Source organism: Elaeis guineensis, chromosome 13 (genome assembly GCF_000442705.2).
Source record: "Elaeis guineensis isolate ETL-2024a chromosome 13, EG11, whole genome shotgun sequence".
In the NCBI taxonomy this organism is placed as follows: Eukaryota; Viridiplantae; Streptophyta; class Magnoliopsida; order Arecales; family Arecaceae; genus Elaeis; species Elaeis guineensis.
Window position 1 is genome coordinate 78,100,012 of NC_026005.2, and position 17,914 is coordinate 78,117,925.

The 17,914-nt window shown below is 34.2% G+C and overlaps 1 protein-coding gene across 1 annotated transcript; it reads left to right on the top strand.

The window, feature by feature from the left end:
- Positions 1 to 5,422: 5,422 nt before the first annotated feature.
- Positions 5,423 to 7,111, top strand: LOC105036655 (uncharacterized). Its single transcript, XM_010912406.4, has 3 exons — positions 5,423 to 5,573; positions 5,672 to 5,992; positions 6,738 to 7,111. Exons 1-3 carry the CDS (start codon positions 5,474 to 5,476, stop codon positions 6,815 to 6,817), a joined length of 501 nt encoding a protein of 166 aa, XP_010910708.1. The 5' UTR covers positions 5,423 to 5,473; the 3' UTR covers positions 6,818 to 7,111.
- Positions 7,112 to 17,914: the final 10,803 nt, after the last annotated feature.

Sequence of the window (17,914 nt, forward strand, 5' to 3'; positions counted from 1 at the left end):
AAATCTAGAAATTGGAAGAAGGATGGTCATTATTAAGTCGAGATGCTTGCCGGAGGTTTTTATGAATGCCAGAAAAATAAATAGAGATAAAAGACAAATGAGTTCTTTTCCTAATTAATATAAAAAAAAAATTTATTTATCTAAATAATCTCATTTTAAACTTATTTATCAGAATAATGTAAAATCGGTAAAACATCATTTTGAATGACATTTTCTCATGGCCACGTCACCCCTATTTTTCACGTAGATCAGAAAAAAAAAAAAAAAAAATAGAAATCCAAAAAATATTGTGATTTTAAAAACGTCATTTGAAATGACATTTTTAAAAACGCCATTCCAAATGACGTTTTTAAAATCGTCATATTTTTTTGTTTCCCCACGCCGCAACAAAAAAAAAACGATAAAAAATAAAAAAAAATTAAATTTATAAAAAATTAAAATTTTAATTTTGATAAAAATAAAAATTATCATTTAAAATTAGTATTTCCATTTCAAATTATCTTTTTAAAAAAATATCTGAAAAAAATTGGTGTAAAAAAAAATTAAAAATACCATTAAAAATTTTAAGAAATAAAAATTATAATTCTAAAATTATTTAAAAATTAATTTTTTTAAAAAAATATCTCCAAAAACATCTTAAAAATAGCATAAAATAAAAAATACCATAAAATTAATTTTGTCAAATTAATTTTTTTAAAATATATCATTAAAGAAGAAAAAGTTGAGAAAAAAATAAAATTATAATTTTGAATGAATTTAAAAAAATAAAAATTCTAATTCTAATTCAATAAAAAGATAATTTTAAATTATTTTATCCAGTTAAAATTAATTTTTTTTAAAAAAAATCTAAAAAAACTTAAAAAATTTAAAAAATAAACAATACCATAAAAAAAGAAAAGAAATGAGAAAAAATTTTAAATTTAATTTTAAATTTTAAAAAATTAAAATTTTAATTTTAATTCAAATAAAAGCCATCATTTCAAATTAGTTTCTCCTTTCAAATTAATTTTTAAAAAAAAAAATTAAAAAAATAAAAGTGCCATAAAGAAGTCAAAATTTTAAAAAATAAAAAAAATAAAAATTATAATTTTAAATTTAAAAAAATTAATTTTTAATTTTAATTAAAATAAAAGACATCGTTTTAAATTACTTTCTCCATTTCAAATTAATTATTTTTAAAATATTCCAAACAAATAAAAAAAAACTCAAACAAATTTCGTAAAAATAGGAAAAAAATGGTAAAAATGAGAAAAAAATAAAAATTAGAATTTTAAGTTATAAAAAAATTAAATTTTAAATTTAAATTCAAGAAAAATAAAAGAAAAAATGCCATATGAAAAGTGAAAAAAAATAAATATAAAAAAAATTAAAATTATAAATTAAAATTCAAAAAAAAATTAAAATTTAACTTTAATGAAAATAAAAATATCATTTCAAATTACTTTCCCCATTTAAATTATTTTTTAAAAAAATATCTTAAAAAAAGAAAAAAATCGGTGTAAAAAAATAAAAAACACCATAAAAAAAGAAAAAAGGGAAAAATTGAATTGAAAAAAATAGAAATTTTAATTTTAATTTAAAAATAAAAATTATAATTTTAAATTTAAAAAATTAAAAATTTTGATTATAATTCAAATAAAAAATGATAAAAAAATAAAATTTATAATTATTACTTAAAAAAATTGTAACTTTAATTCAAATAAAAATTATCATTCAAATTACCATGCTCTTTTTAAATTAATTTTATTTATTAAAAATCACATAAAAATAAGTAAAGAAAATTAAAAAAAAATAAAAAAACCATAAAAAAAAAAAATGGATGAAAACGTCAAAGGGAATGGTGTTTTTGAAAATGCCATTCCCTTTGATGTTTTTTAGAATTAAATTCTAAAAAAAAAAAAACCCTTCTGCCCTTCTTCTCCCTCTTCTCCGACTATCTCCGGTTTTTTCCTCTCCGACGGCACGGTGGCGACCTTCCGACGGCGGTAAGCTCCCTCTCTCTCTTTCCTCTTCTCTCTCTCTCCCTCTTCCTCTCTCTCTCCCTCTTTTTCCTTGGCCGCCGCGACAAAGGGTCGACGGCGGGCCGGCGGCGAGCCCCGGCCCTCCCCTTCCTTGGCCAGCCCCCTCCTCTCCCTCTTCCTCTCTCTCTCCCTCTTCCTCTCTTCTCTCTCTCTCTCCCTCTTTTTCCTTGGCCGCCGGCGACATTAGGAGAGAAAAATTTATACTAAAAGGACTATAGAAATTATAATGTAAATAATAATAGTATATTGGATAATTTAATTATGAGATGAATCGGACCGTATTGGTACATCTCGATCTGGTACGAGCACAAATAGCTACATACGGTGCGGTATTGAAAAAAATTTTGAATTAAAATTTTTATTTTTTAAATTCAAAATTATAATTTTTATTTTTTTCTCATTTTTTATTTTTTTATTTTTTTATGATATTTTTTATTTTTTTAACCCCCATAAATTTTTTGGGATATTTTTTTAACAAAATTAATTTTAAATGAAAAAAAATAATTTGAATTTATGTTTTTTATTTGAGTTAACATTTGAATTTTTATTTTTTTCTCATTTTTTACTTCTTTGTTTGGAATATTTTTTTAAAAAAATAATTTGAAATGAAAAAGTAATTTGAAATGATATTTTTTACTTTAATTAAAATTAAAAAAATTATTTTTTTTAAATTAAAAATTATAAATTTTTTCTCAATTTTTAAATATTTTCTTTTTTTTGACATATTTTTTTAAAAAAAATAATTTGAAAGGGGAAAGTAATTTGAAATGATGATTTTTATTTAAATTAAAATTAGTTTTTTTTATTTTTTAAAATTCAAAATTATAATTTTTATTTAGCTACATTTTTTCTCATTTTTTCTTTTTTATGATATTTTTTATTTTTTTAATTTTTTAAAATTTTTTTAAGGTATTTTTTAAAAAAATAAATTTAAAATGGACAAAATAATTTTAAATTATTTTTTTATTTGAATTAAAATTAAAATTTTTATTCTTTAAAATTCATTCAAAATTATAATTTTTATTTTTTCTATTTTTTTCTTCTTTTATGATATTTTTTTTAAAAATTAATTTGAAAAAGAGATTGTAATTTGAAATGATGATTTTTATTTGAATTAAAATTAAAATTTTTATTTTCTTAAATTTTAGAATTATAATTTCTATTTCTTAAAATTTTTAATGATATTTTTAATTTTTTTTACACCAATTTTTTTCAGATATTTTTTAAAAAGATAATTTGAAATGGAGATACTAATTTTAAATGATAATTTTTATTTTTATCAAAATTAAAATTTTTATTTTTTTATAAATTTAAATTTTTTTTTTTTTTTTGCGAGGAAAAAAATATCAAAAATATGGTGATTTTAAAAATGTCATTGCAAATGGTATTTTTAAAATGGTCATATTTTTTGATTTTTTGATTTTTTATTTTTTTTTGATGTACGTGAAAAATAGGAAGTGATGTGGTCATGAGAAAACGTCATTCAAAATGATATTTTATCGATTTTATATTATTCTGATAAATAAATTTAAAATAAAATTATTTAAATAAATAATTTTTTTTATATTAATTAGAAAAAAAACTCAAAGACAAATCCAGCTACAACCCCCTTTATATGTGTAAAACGATAATTTATGGTTATTATGGCAAATGGAATTTGGATATAATGATGACATAAATGCTAAATGCACCCAGTACACCATTGTTAGTGGCGTACAGAGACACGGGACGGTCTCCTGAGAGGGTAATATGCATTTATTGTACAGCAATAGATAGTTTTTGGACAAAACACAGCAGCAACAGAACCAGTTAGGCAGCAAAGACAAAGCCTTGAAAAACTCGTATCTTTGCATACCTCAAGCACGCGGAACGTTTGTGAAACACTTTGCTCGAACAGCATCGGCTTCCATTCTTTGAGGTCCACGCATACATTTCGACCTCCTCGGAGCCTTCTGGAGACTGCCGAGAAAGCTGATCTGCGATGATGCTGCTGTTTTCGACAAGATTATTTGAAGGTCGTCCGTCCAAGATGCCAAGATGGTATGCCCTTTTCGGCCGACTTCCTGGGAACCCAACCCACACCAACTGCCGTTCCAGCAAGGATTGAAGAGGTGGGGAGAGGATAGCATGACTTGGAGAAAAAAAGAGAGTTGCAAGATTCGATTAAAACTCTGTGTGGCCTCTGGGACCTTGGGATTTTGGCGAACCATCCGCGCCCCGATTCTTTAGACAGAGAGAGAGAGAGCAGTTAGGGTTGGGTGTCCATGATTTTTTTTTTTTTTTATAATTTTTTTGAAGTTATCTTCTTGTAACATGATAATGTAATAAAAGGTTTCTCCATGATGATAAATATTAGGCAGTTCCCCTACAGTCACACTGGTCGATTAATTTTTTGACTGCTCAAATATTTTTTTTTTCCAATGGTTTCCACTTTTCTGCTGGCCCAACTAACGCACTGTGAGCGTAGCATGGACTAGGAGCCTGTTTAGGCCTTTGCAAATGTTGATTTCATTTGGACATAGTGCGCCGAGCAACGAGGAATTTCACGGACCTGGGGTATCTATGGATACTGTCCTCGTTGAGGACATATCAAACTTCATGGGAAGATGGTTTTCCCACTGATATGTACCCCACCAATGTCCGAGTAAAAAAATAAAAAATAAAATATTTTTATATATTGGCCGATATTTTTTTCGCTAGAAGATGCTAAATTTTATATTCCTATACTATAGTCAATCGGCTAGAGCCGATAAAATATGATACAATCCATCAATCTGATTCATATTCGATCCGTCGTAAATAGATTTGAATTTAGACTAAATAGATTTGAATTATAAGTAGATCGATCTGTTTAACTTATTTAATATTTGGATCGAATTTACATATTAAATATCTAATCTGTTTAATTTATTTAATATTTAGATCAAATTGAGTTAAATAACTCATTTAACATGTTTAATTTATTTCTGATCCATTTAACCCAATCTATTTAATTCGTTTAATCCATTTAAGATCTGTTTAAAATATATTAAATCGATTTCTGACCCATTTAATCTGATCGGTTCAATCAGTTTAATCCATTTAATCTAATTTAATATATTTAATAAACATGTTAAACGGATCGGATTGCATTATCTATTTAATAAGCAGATCGGATTCATATTTGAATTTTTGATCCGTTCAATAAATAAGTCAATTTAAGTTGATAATTTTTTGATCCAATCTATATTGATCTGATATATGACTCGGTCCGAACTAATTGCCATCTCTATGTTAAGCTGCAAAAGCACCGGTAGATCAATTTAATTGATTAACTTTAAATCTATGGTCTATGGTAGAGAGACAAATAGGATAAGAAGCCAACAACATGACAACGTTGACTTCGTTTTCTGCTCGACTTCACCAGATCATGCTCCAACAATACCCAAGAAAAGGTGGTGGAAAGAAGAAGGATGGCGATGTCGACGGATAGATCTCCCTTGTTACAATGGTGTTCTTTATCCATGGGCTTGCTCTTTGCTTATTCTGCAACAGTTCAGCTAAATGATCCAGGTAGCATCATTGCCTCAAATCCTTTGCGTTTGCCTCCCCCACTTTATTGCTCATTTTGTTTACGATATCAACTCGGATTCTTTTCTATTCTCTATCAGATTGGTACTTTTGGTTCCCACTTTATGCTCTTGCTTCTGGTGTTAATCTCCTGCGAGCGAGATTCACAACCAGGATCCTCGATCAAGTGGCTCTGTTGGACCTCTGGGTTGGGGTTGTCCTGCTCCTCAAAGTAGTTGTGGAAGCCCATTTATATGGATTGGCTGGATTTTGGTCGTTGGACATGCGTGAGAGGGCTGTGAGAGAGAAGCTTGGCTGTGGGTTGGTGGCGATCTCCATGTTTCTTCATATCAAGGCTTCTCAGGCTTCCAAAGAGACCCGGAAAGGAAAGAAAGAACAGGCTGCTGGATTTGTTGAATCTGGTGCGACATTGTTCTCATTTTTTCCCCTTTTTTTTTCATCGTTGTTGATTGAAGGTTCAAAAAACTCCTTTCTAAAGATCTAGACTAGACTAGATCGTATTCACTATTACATTAGTAGTCGAAGAAAATTAGAAACATCAAGAATTCATAGTTTCAAATCTCTCTCTCTTTTTCTTTTTTTTTTTTTTATAGAAGAAAGTCGAAAGTCATAAATTGAGTCAGAAAATAGACATTTCGAGTAAACCTAGGCAGATATGAAATATATCTAAATACTGAACATTTCTTTCTGTTGAAGAAAAGAAAGGTACTAAGACCACACAAATTCATTATGGAAGAAGTGCTAGTGACAATTAGATTAAATTAAATATTGAGCTCATTTCCTGATGCAATAGTAACCCATTCTTTTAAAAGAGTGGGAAATCCGGGCTGTAGGTTCTCCAATTGTCAAGCTTATTTGTGTGAATACCCATCCAAATATAAACATTTTATCACGGAATTTTTAATATATCTAGAGCATTCGATAAGAGGCACCTGCTATTAGATGCTCAATAGGGACAATAATGACTGAAAGTTTTGTGAATGTCAATGATTTTTTTTCGTTGTGTGCGAAACAATTTACGAGTTATAACAATTTAATGAATTGAATGGTGATAAATCGATCAGATTTTGTATATAAACGATTCACCTAATCATATAGCAAATGAAAAGGCATTTGTAAGAACGTTTATTAAAATATCTTGAGCAGGGATGGCGATCCTTGTGGCTGTCAGTTTTGGAGTTTCCGTCTACTTCTATGTGTTTGTTAGACAACATACGAAGTTCTGACTCAGATGATGAGGAGGTCCATCAAGCCAAGCTTGCTCATCCGTTACTGAAATCTCTCTTGTATTTCCGCAAATGTGGAGAACTGGACGATGGAAGCACCTAGGCAATCCCCTTTTGATTCCCTTAATCAGTAGATGAGTAATGTTTGAGTTGGAAGACGAAAGCATCTAGGCTAGGCTTGTTTGCGTATGATGTGATTGTTGATGTTGTTTATCCAAGTTTTTACAAACTTTGTACAATTACCAGGATGCAAGCAAGTCGACTATTTCTCTTTCATTACTCGCGTTTTTACAAATAATTCTCCTACTTAGCCTGGTATGTTTAGAGATGCATCTCATTACGTGATTTATGAATTTTTGGATTATTTATTTACTCTCATTTATTTATTTGTGTTATTTTATTTTAAGTTTTTGTGGTGGAGGAGGAAAGAGGTGAAGTAGATCAAACCCCCATCCAACTAAAATAATAATAATAACAATAACAAAAAATCAGTGTACTGGAGATTGAAGGTGCATCGGCCAAGAGAAATCCTACCAATGGAAGAGAGTCAAACAAAAAATTATGTAATTTAGTACAAAACTTTTTTGAGTGGAGTAATTTAGTACAAACTAAAGTTTTTGGAGATAATGTCTCCTCTTACTAAAATTAAGTAAAAATAGAGCTGATAATAGAATTAATAGAGGATTTCTTTTTTTAGAAAAATTCACTGATTCCACTCCTTCGGAAGAGCATGCCGAAATAGAAAGCCCCTCCCAATTCTTCCTTTTTTGTCTTTAGGAATTCCCTTGTCTCTCCATCATGTCCAAAGAGAGATTAGGGAAGGAGGTTGTCCTCTGATCTTGAGGGAGTTCAAGAGCACGCATCCAATATTTTCAGCACCAAAATGGATGAGAAGGAGATGGATGATAGATTATGTGTTAAGTATAGAAAATAGGCAGCCTCCAGTGATTACCAACCTTTCTTCATTAGGACATTAGCAGAGCCTATTCTTTAGCACCAACCACATAAAAAAATTTATTTTCTCAAACAACATGACAATATAGGTATCCAAGGTCTCTATTTTAAATAAAAAAAAAAAAATTCAAGAGATTTGAGTCGATCAAGTTAAAAAATTATTTCTTCTTTGCTATCGGATCATTTCAAACCGGAGAAAAACGGTGAGAGCCTTTTCAAATTCTTTGACCTATTCTGTGTTGCAAGTAGTAGGAGTTGTGAATGATTCTTTTCCACCATGCATCTTCATTGGCATGGTAGCTCCAAGCCCATTAGAGCAAATGTGTTGGGTTTTCTATATTTCCGATGCTGGGCTGACTTTCAGCCTTAGCTTCACAAGCACTATCTAGTTCGCAAAGAAATGAAAAGCATTCACAGCTTTAAATTTCCAAGATTGGAGAACGGTTTCTTGTTTGTTTGAAATTATCGAGGACATTTTGTTGGAAATTCAATGCTTAGTTCGCGCTTCTTGGGTTTGAACATAAGAGCTCTTACTTAGACTATAGTTGTTGATTGGAATTAACAAGGAGATAAAAGCAAGAGAATACAAAACCTTCATCAACGCATTCTGATGGACAGACATGAATGATTAGACATAAACACTTGGATCTCCCATCCTTTTTGTCCCGGAACTACAGGGCATCTACCTATAAGCTGGCACGACCTTCGTTGCGAGAAGATATTCATCGCAACAGTGTCACGCCCCAAACCCAGCACCTGAGTTGGGTACATGACACGGCCACACAAACCCTAGAGCAGCACCCTAAGATCATGTAAGGCCTAAAATTCAACACTTCAAAACTTTAAATAACCAATTAAATACCAAATCAATCAACCGATGTCATAACTTCAAATCGAATGAAAACTTGTTCAATACAATTATTCAAATGTTCATTGGCATCAGAGAATTTAAACTAACTAAATTACTAAGGCTTCAGTTCTCATTTGCTCTCGCCCATACCATCCAACTAAGCATCCCGTGAGTCTGAAAAAAAAGTAAGAAGAAAATATGAGCTTCTCCAGCTCAGTAAGAATCACTGCACATGTACATCAAGCCAATAAATAGAATTAATATTTCTAAAACCAATGCAATTGAGAAAACTCCTAGGTATACAATAACTGGAATAATGTCACAAATATGCATATGTATCATCATACATCATCAGGCGAAAATCTTCATTCATTGTTAAATTTCATATTAAATATTATATCTTCTCACATTTTCGATCTATCAATATTTTATCCCTTTTTGGCTTTGGACTAACCCAGACCATACCTCAATCTCTTTCCAATCCAATTATTCTTTCATAAAAGCCTTTCAAGGCTGTCCCAGGATGAGCTCCTGGCCGGCTGTCCCACGTACGAAAGCCCGTGAGAGGCTGTCCCAGGCATAAGCTCCTGACGGGCTGTCCCAGGCATGAGCTCCTGGCCGGCTGATCCACCTGTAAGCCAGTGGGGGCTGTCCCAGGCATAAGCTCCTGGTGGGCTGTCCCAGGCATAAGCTCCTGGCCGGCTGATTCATGTGTCAAGGTTAGTCCAAAACATACCCTTTTTATTCAATTCTGAATTTTATCGAATTATTTCAATTTACAGAATGAATAAGTTGATAAATCATGTCCATAAGATTCATACCATCAATCATAAAAATTCTTTCATAATATACTCAAAAAAATATTCATATAAGCCATTTCTCAATGTCTCAAGCATAGAAAATTCATCGATTATAATTTCAATATTGCAATTTCAACATATAAAACTAACAAATAAATAACATAAATTTAGCGATGATCATGTACAGGATTCTTACCTTGATAATTGAGAATTCAAATTCACAGTCTTATAGTCAGAAAATCAAACCCTACTTGTTGTCCCCTGATCGTTAGACTGATCTCCTATCAAACAAAAATAAATTAATTTAACCAAATAAATTTTATATATATATTGAGATTATCTAACTCATACCCATGTCCCCCCTTTTATATATATATATATATATATATATATATATATATATATATATATATATATATATATATTTATATATTTTTATTTTTGTTCATTATTTTTATTTATTTAATATATGCGTATATATCTACATATATTATTATTGTTATTATTTTATTTTATTATTATATTTTTTTTTATTTGGAGAAGAGAGAAGAGACTTCTTCTTCTTCTCTTCCCCCTGTTCGAAAGCAAGAACCCGAGCCCCCCAACCGAACTTGTCCCTTCATCCCGACCAAGGGAGCACTTCCGGCCACCTTCCCCGGCAGCGTCCCGACGCCGGCGATGTCACTAGGTCGGCGGCAGTGCCACCCTCATTGCTGGCGACAGAGAAGGAAGAAAAGAATCACACGAACAGGGTACCCCTGTTCGAGCCCGAACCGGCACCTCGCCGGTCTTCCGAGCACCCCATGGCCGGAGAGACTAGACCGAAAAGAAGGAAGAAGGAACATACCTTGTTCCGACGGCCAAAACAGCTCCGGCGATCCCTTTTTCTTCCGATCAACCACCACGGAAATCTTTGAGAAAAAATCCCTCAAATCCCTTGATTTACTTCGAAATTTTTGTTGTAATTTCCTAAGAGAGGATGGGGGATCTTATAGTGGAGGTTTCCTATCCTAGCCGGACTCTTTGAGTCCGATTTTTTGCCAGAATCGTGAAGGAAGAAGACTCCGGCTAGGAGTCTTCCTCCTCCTCTGATTTTTTTTTTTCCTGTGCTGCTGGGCCGTCTGGACTACAGGCCCAAGTAATTGGGCCGTTACAATCTCCCCCCCTTAAAAAAATTTCGTCCTCGAAATTTACATACCTGAGTTTTCAAAGAGTTGTGGATACTTGATCTTCATTTCTGTCTCGAGTTCCCATGTAGCCTCTCTCTCGCTATGATTGCTCTATTGGATCTTCACATAAGGAATAATTCGATGTCGTAACACCTGATCTTTCTTGTCAACAATCCGTACTGGATATTCTTCATAAGTCATATCCTTCTGAAGACGCAAAGGTTCATAACTCACCACATGACTTGGATCTGGAATATACTTCCTCAACATCGATACATGAAACACATCATGAACACCAGATAAAGCCGGCGGTAATGCTAATCGATATTGAACCTCTCCAATCCTGTCTAAAATTTCAAAAGGGCCAATATACCTTGGACTCAACTTACCACGAACTCCAAATCTCATTACACCTTTAGTGGGAGAAACTCTCAGAAAAACATGATCGCCTACCTAAAATTCCAGCTCCCTTCTTCTATTATCAGCATAACTCTTTTGCCTGCTCTGAGCCGTACGAAGTCGTTCCTGAATCATGTGTACTTTTTTCACTTTCTGCTGCACTATTTCTGGTCCCAACATTTTTCTTTCCCCCACCTCATCCCAACAAATGGGCGATCTACATTTTCTTCCATATAATGCCTCGAAAGGAGCCATCTGAATGCTTGCTTGGTAACTATTATTATAAGCGAACTCAACCAATGATAAGTGATTATCCCATGCTCCGCCTAGGTCCATGACACAAGCCCTTAACATATCCTCTAGGATCTGTATAGTTCGTTCAAATTGTCCGTCAGTTTGAGGATGAAAAGCTGTACTGAAATTTAACTTGGTTCCAAGAGCTTTATGAAGACTCTTCCAAAATTGAGAAACAAATCTACTATCTCGATCTGACACAATAGTAACTGGTACTCCATGCAGTCGTACAATTTGCTTTATATACAAGCCTGCCAATCTTTCTAAGGAAAGACCAATCCGAAAGGATAAGAAGTGTGCTGATTTCGTCAATCGATCAACAATTACCCATACAGCATTATTATTTCGAAACATTTTAGGTAATCCAGTTACAAAATCCATAGTAATATGCTCTCATTTCCACTGAGGAATAAGAAGAGACTGCAGTGGTCCTGCTGGTCTTTGATGTTCAGCTTTTACTTGTTGACATACCAAACATTGGGCTACAAATTGTGCAATATCCCTTTTCATACCAGATCACCAAAAATTTCTTTTCAAATCTTGATACATTTTTGTGCTTCCAGGATGCATAGTGTAAGCCGAACAGTGAGCTTCCTCTAGGATCTCATCTCTTAATCCTGAAATCTTGGGAACACATAGTCTGTTATCAAATCTCAATGACCCATCCTCATGTATCCAAAATTTTGTCTGTATACCGGATTTCACTGCATCTATGACCTTTTGTAACTCTGAATCCTCCTTTTGAGCTGCTTTAATCTTTTCAATCAAAGTAGGCTGTAGTACAAGATTTGCAAGCTGAACTTGAGAATCATGTGGTCGTATTTCAATTCCTGATTTCTCCAAATCCAGTAATATAGGCTTTTGAGAGGTAATTAGAGCAGCCAATTCATCAGAAAATTTTCTACTTAGAGCATCGGCTACAACATTTGCCTTCCCGGGATGATAATTTATTGTCACGTCATAGTCCTTCAATAGTTCCAACCACCTTCTTTGTCTCAAATTTAACACCTTCTGAGTAAAGATATATTTTAAGCTTTTATGATCTGTAAAAATATCGCAATGCTCTCCATATAAGTAATGCCTCCATATTTTTAAAGCAAAGACCATAGCTGCTAATTCTAAGTCATGAGTAGGATAATTTCGCTCATAAGATTTCAATTGTCTAGAAGCATAAGCTATCACCTTTCCTTTTTGCATCAAAACACAACCGAGACCTTTACGAGAAGCATCGCTATAAATAGTGAAATCCTCTGTACCAGATGGAATGGTTAAGATTGGAGCAGTCACCAATCGTCTTTTTAACTCTTGGAAGCTTTGCTCACATTCGTCTGTCCATTCAAATTTTACTTGTTTCTGTGTTAGACGAGATAGAGGCATGGCAATACTAGAGAAACCTTCCACAAACCTTCGATAATAGCCAGCTAATCCCAAAAAGCTGCGTATCTCTGATACGTTAGTAGGTCGGCTCCAGTCAACTACTGCCTCCACTTTCTTTGGGTCAACTGAGATACCCTCCTTGGAGATAACATGCCCAAGAAAAGTAACACTGTTTATCCAAAATTTACATTTTTGTAGCTTTGCATACAGCTTCTTTTCCCTCAAAGTTTGTAATACCATCCTTAGATGTTCTTCATGTTCGAGTAAACTTTTCGAGTAAATTAAAATATCATCAATAAATACAACTACAAATCGATCCAAGTATGATGCAAATACTCGATTCATAAGATCCATAAAGGCTGCCGGTGCATTGGTCAGACCAAAAGGCATGACCAAAAACTCATAATGCCCATATCTAGTCCGAAAGGCTGTTTTTGATATGTCTCCAGGCTGTATCTTCAACTGATGGTAGCCAGAACGAAGATCAATTTTTGAGAAGACCTGAGCCCCTTGCAACTGATCAAACAAGTCATCGATTCGTGGTAAAGGATATTTGTTTCGCACCGTTACCTTGTTTAATTCTCGATAATCTATGCAAAGCCGAAGGCTACCATCTTTCTTCTTTACAAAAAGTACTGGAGCTCCCCAAGGTGACACACTAGGTCTAATGAATCCTTTGTCCAACAACTCTTGTAATTGCTTTTGTAATTCCTTCAATTCTGCTGGAGCCATTCGATAAGGGGCTTTAGAAACTGAACTCGTACCAGGAATCAAATCAATAGAAAATTCAATCTCTCGATCAGGAGGTAGTCCAGGCAGGTCATCTGGAAAAACATCAGAAAATTCCTTCACAATAGGGATATCCTCTAACTTGAGTTTTTCATTCTGAGTTTCTAACACAGTGGGTAGAAATCCTTCACATCCTTTTCTAAGAAATTTCTGAGCATGAATAGCTGAGATGAACTTCTGGTGAAAGAAGGGTTTAGTACTCTTAAAACTAAACTCTGGCTGATCTGAAATTTGAAATATTATTGTCTTTTGGAAGCAGTCAACTGTAGCATGATATGCTGCTAACCAATCCATCCCCAAGATTAGATCAAAGTCCTTCATCTCTAAGACTAATAAGTCTACTTTCATCTCCCTATCCTCATACTCAGTACACAATCTTTGCAAATTGAATTAACCAAGATCACCTCTCCACTTGGTGTGCAGACACAGAGATTATTTTCTAAAGGTGTAGGAGACATCTCTTTAGTCTTCTTAATAAAACTAGTTGCTATAAAAGAGTGGGTAGCTCCAGGATCAAATAGAGCATAGACATTGTTGGATGCAATTTTAATCATACCTGTCAGATATTCATTTATCATTCAGTGCTATATGTCCTTATATGTATCTAAGCATATAATAATTCATGACATATATATAAAAAAAATTTTAAGAGATCAATTCAGTACCTGTCACTACTAAGTTAGAAACATTAGCATCCTGTTGTGTAAGTGCATAGACTCGTCCTTGGATCTTTGATTTTTGTTGTCCCGCATCTTGTCTTTGTACATCTTGGGGTGCTCGATTTGCAGGGGTATTCTGGTAATTTTGAGGCATCTGCTGTCTCTGTGATTCTCCTCCATTGCGGCATACAACTGCTTTGTGGCCATCTCGTCCACATTTGTAACATTGTCCCCCAGGCCATGTGCAATCTCGTTTAAGATGGGGTCCTCCACATCTATAACATATAATGCTCCCCTGATATTGAGTTTTACTTTCAACTACAGACTGGCTTGGTTTTGGGGTTTTTGGCTTGAAGGCTCTGCTACTTTGACCTTGAGAATCAATTGCTCGATCCTTTTTCTTCATACTTTTCTCTCTTGCTGCTTGAGCATCATTGAGTCCCTTTCTATTATTAAGCATTTGTTTACGACTTCTTTATAAGTGGGCAGCTCAAAAATAGTCACCAACTGTTGGATTCTATCCCTTAATCCATTCTCAAATTTTTTGGCTCGAACATTTTTCTCAGCTATCAATGCAGGGGCATATCTCGACAATTCTTCAAATTTGGCTGCATATTGAGCAACTGTCATGTGGCCCTGCACCAGACGATCGAACTCTCGAAATTTTTGGAGTCGGATACTTTGGAAAAAATACTTCTCATAGAAAACCTTTCTAAATTCTTCCCATGTAAAAGGTACATCATTTGGCCCTAGCTTTCCAATTTCCATCTCCCACCAATCGGCTGCCTCACCTTGTAACATAAATGTGGCAAAAGTGATCTTGTCTTCAGCAGGACATCTCAAAGCATGGAAAACTTTCTCTATTGCTTTTAGCCAGCTTTCAGCTTCCATAGGATCTAAGGTCCCTGAGAATGCCGGTGGTGCATATTTTTTGAAGTCTAATAAATTGATTTGACGTTCATACTGATTTCCAGCTCCTTGTTGCTGCTGGGACTGTCGCTCCTGAAATATTTGTTGTATGAACTGTTGTTGTTGTCCCTGTTGCACCTCTAATATCCTCCTCATATCTTCCCTTGCAGCCACTTGTTGTTGAACCAGTACTTGCATTAACTGAGCTGCAGTAATTTGTTCCCCAGGTTGAATTTCAGGTTCTCCTGGAGTTTCTTCCCCGGGAGTGACCTCTGCAGGCTCAGTAGGATGTTCTTGTTGTGGTGCTTCATCATCCGATGAGGGTGGAGCATTTTTTTGTGGTGTAGCTGGCTCCCAAGCACTAGAGCCATCCGCAAAACGAGTAGGTCTCCGATTTCGCCCACGCTCAGTCCCTCTTGCCATGACAACCTACACAGTTTCACTTGAGTCAAGAATTTAAGAATAATATTTCATATTAGTCAATTTCCATATAAAAGTCTACCCATATACTCTCTCTCAAAATAAACATTAGGATTCCTAAATCTAGGCTCTGATACTACTCTGTCACGCCCCAAACCCAGCACCTGAGTTGGGTACATGACACGGCCACACAAACCCTAGAGCAGCACCCTAAGATCATGTAAGGCCTAAAATTCAACACTTCAAAACTTTAAATAACCAATTAAATACCAAATCAATCAACCGATGTCATAACTTCAAATCGAATGAAAACTTGTTCAATACAATTATTCAAATGTTCATTGGCATCAGAGAATTTAAACTAACTAAATTACTAAGGCTTCAGTTCTCATTTGCTCTCGCCCATACCATCCAACTAAGCATCCCGTGAGTCTGAAAAAAAAGTAAGAAGAAAATATGAGCTTCTCCAGCTCAGTAAGAATCACTGCACATGTACATCAAGCCAGTAAATAGAATTAATATTTCTAAAACCAATGCAATTGAGAAAACTCCTAGGTATACAATAACTGGAATAATGTCACAAATATGCATATGTATCATCATACATCATCAGATGAAAATCTTCATTCATTGTTAAATTTTATATTAAATATTATATCTTCTCACATTTTCGATCTGTCAATGTTTTATCCCTTTTTGGCTTTGGACTAACCCAGACCATACCTCAATCTCTTTCCAATCCAATTATTCTTTCATAAAAGCTTTTCAAGGCTGTCCCAGGATGAGCTCCTGGCCGGCTGTCCCACGTACGAAAGCTCGTGAGAGGCTGTCCCAGGCATAAGCTCCTGCGGGCTGTCCCAGGCATGAGCTCCTGGCCGGCTGATCCACCTATAAGCCAGTGGGGGCTGTCCCAGCATAAGCTCCTGACGGGCTGTCCCAGGCATAAGCTCCTGGCCGGCTGATTCATGTGTCGAGGTTAGTCCAAAACATACCCTTTTTATTCAATTCTGAATTTTATCGAATTATTTCAATTTACAGAATGAATAAGTTGATAAATCATGTCCATAAGATTTATACCATCAATCATAAAAATTCTTTCATAATATACTCAAAAAAATATTCATATAAGCCATTTCTCAATGTCTCAAGCATAGAAAATTCATCGATTATAATTTTAATATTACAATTTCAACATATAAAACTAACAAATAAATAACATAAATTTAGCGATGATCATGTACAGGATTCTTACCTTGATAATTGAGAATTCAAATTCACAGTCTTATAGTCAGAAAATCAAACCCTACTCGTTGTCCCCCTGATCGTTAGACTGTTCTCCTATCAAACAAAAATAAATTAATTTAACCAAATAAATTTATATATATATTGAGATTATCTAACTCATACCCATGTCCCCCCTTTTTTATATATATATATATATATATATTTATATATTTTTCATTTTTGTTCATTATTTTTATTTATTTAATATATGCGTATATATCTACATATATTATTATTGTTATTATTTTATTTTATTATTATATATATATATATTTTTTATTTGGAGAAGAGAGAAGAGACTTCTTCTTCTTCTCTTCCCCCTGTTCGAAAGCAAGAACCCGAGCCCCCCAACCGAACTTGTCCCTTCATCCCGACCAAGGGAGCACTTCCGGCCACCTTCCCCGGCAGCGTCCCGACGCCGGCGATGTCACTAGGTCGGCGGCAGTGCCACCCTCATTGCTGGCGCAGAGAAGGAAGAAAAGAATCACACGAACAGGGTACCCCTGTTCGAGCCCGAACCGGCACCTCGCCGGTCTTCCGAGCACCCCATGGCCGGAGAGACTAGACCGAAAAGAAGGAAGAAGGAACATACCTTGTTCCGGCGGCCAAAACAGCTCCGACGATCCCTTTTTCTTCCGATCAACCACCACGGAAATCTTTGAGAAAAAATCCCTCAAATCCCTTGATTTACTTCGAAATTTTTGTTGTAATTTCCTAAGAGAGGACGGGGGATCTTATAGTGGAGGTTTCCTACCCTAGCCGGACTCTTTGAGTCCGATTTTTTGTCGGAATCGTGAAGGAAGAAGACTCCGGCTAGAAGTCTTTCTCCTCCTCTGATTTTTTTTTTTTTTTTTTTTCTGTGCTGCTGGGCCGTTTGGACTACAGGCCCAAGTAATTGGGCCGTTACAAACAGTGATACCACGTCAAATTTATCACAATCCAATTAAAAAACAGGAATCGATAGCTAGTATGGGACATCATTCATAGGAATCGATAAAATACATGATACTCGATTAACTGGATTGTGATAAATTTGACGTGATATCACTGTTGCAATGAATATTTTCTTCTTGGTTGCCATACTAATTCGAAGCTTCAATGCGTCCAAAATTTGATCACATACTGGACTTCAAGAAGAATGGCCCCATTAGCAGGCCCACTGGGCGGCACCCATGAGGCCATCCAGTAGTCCG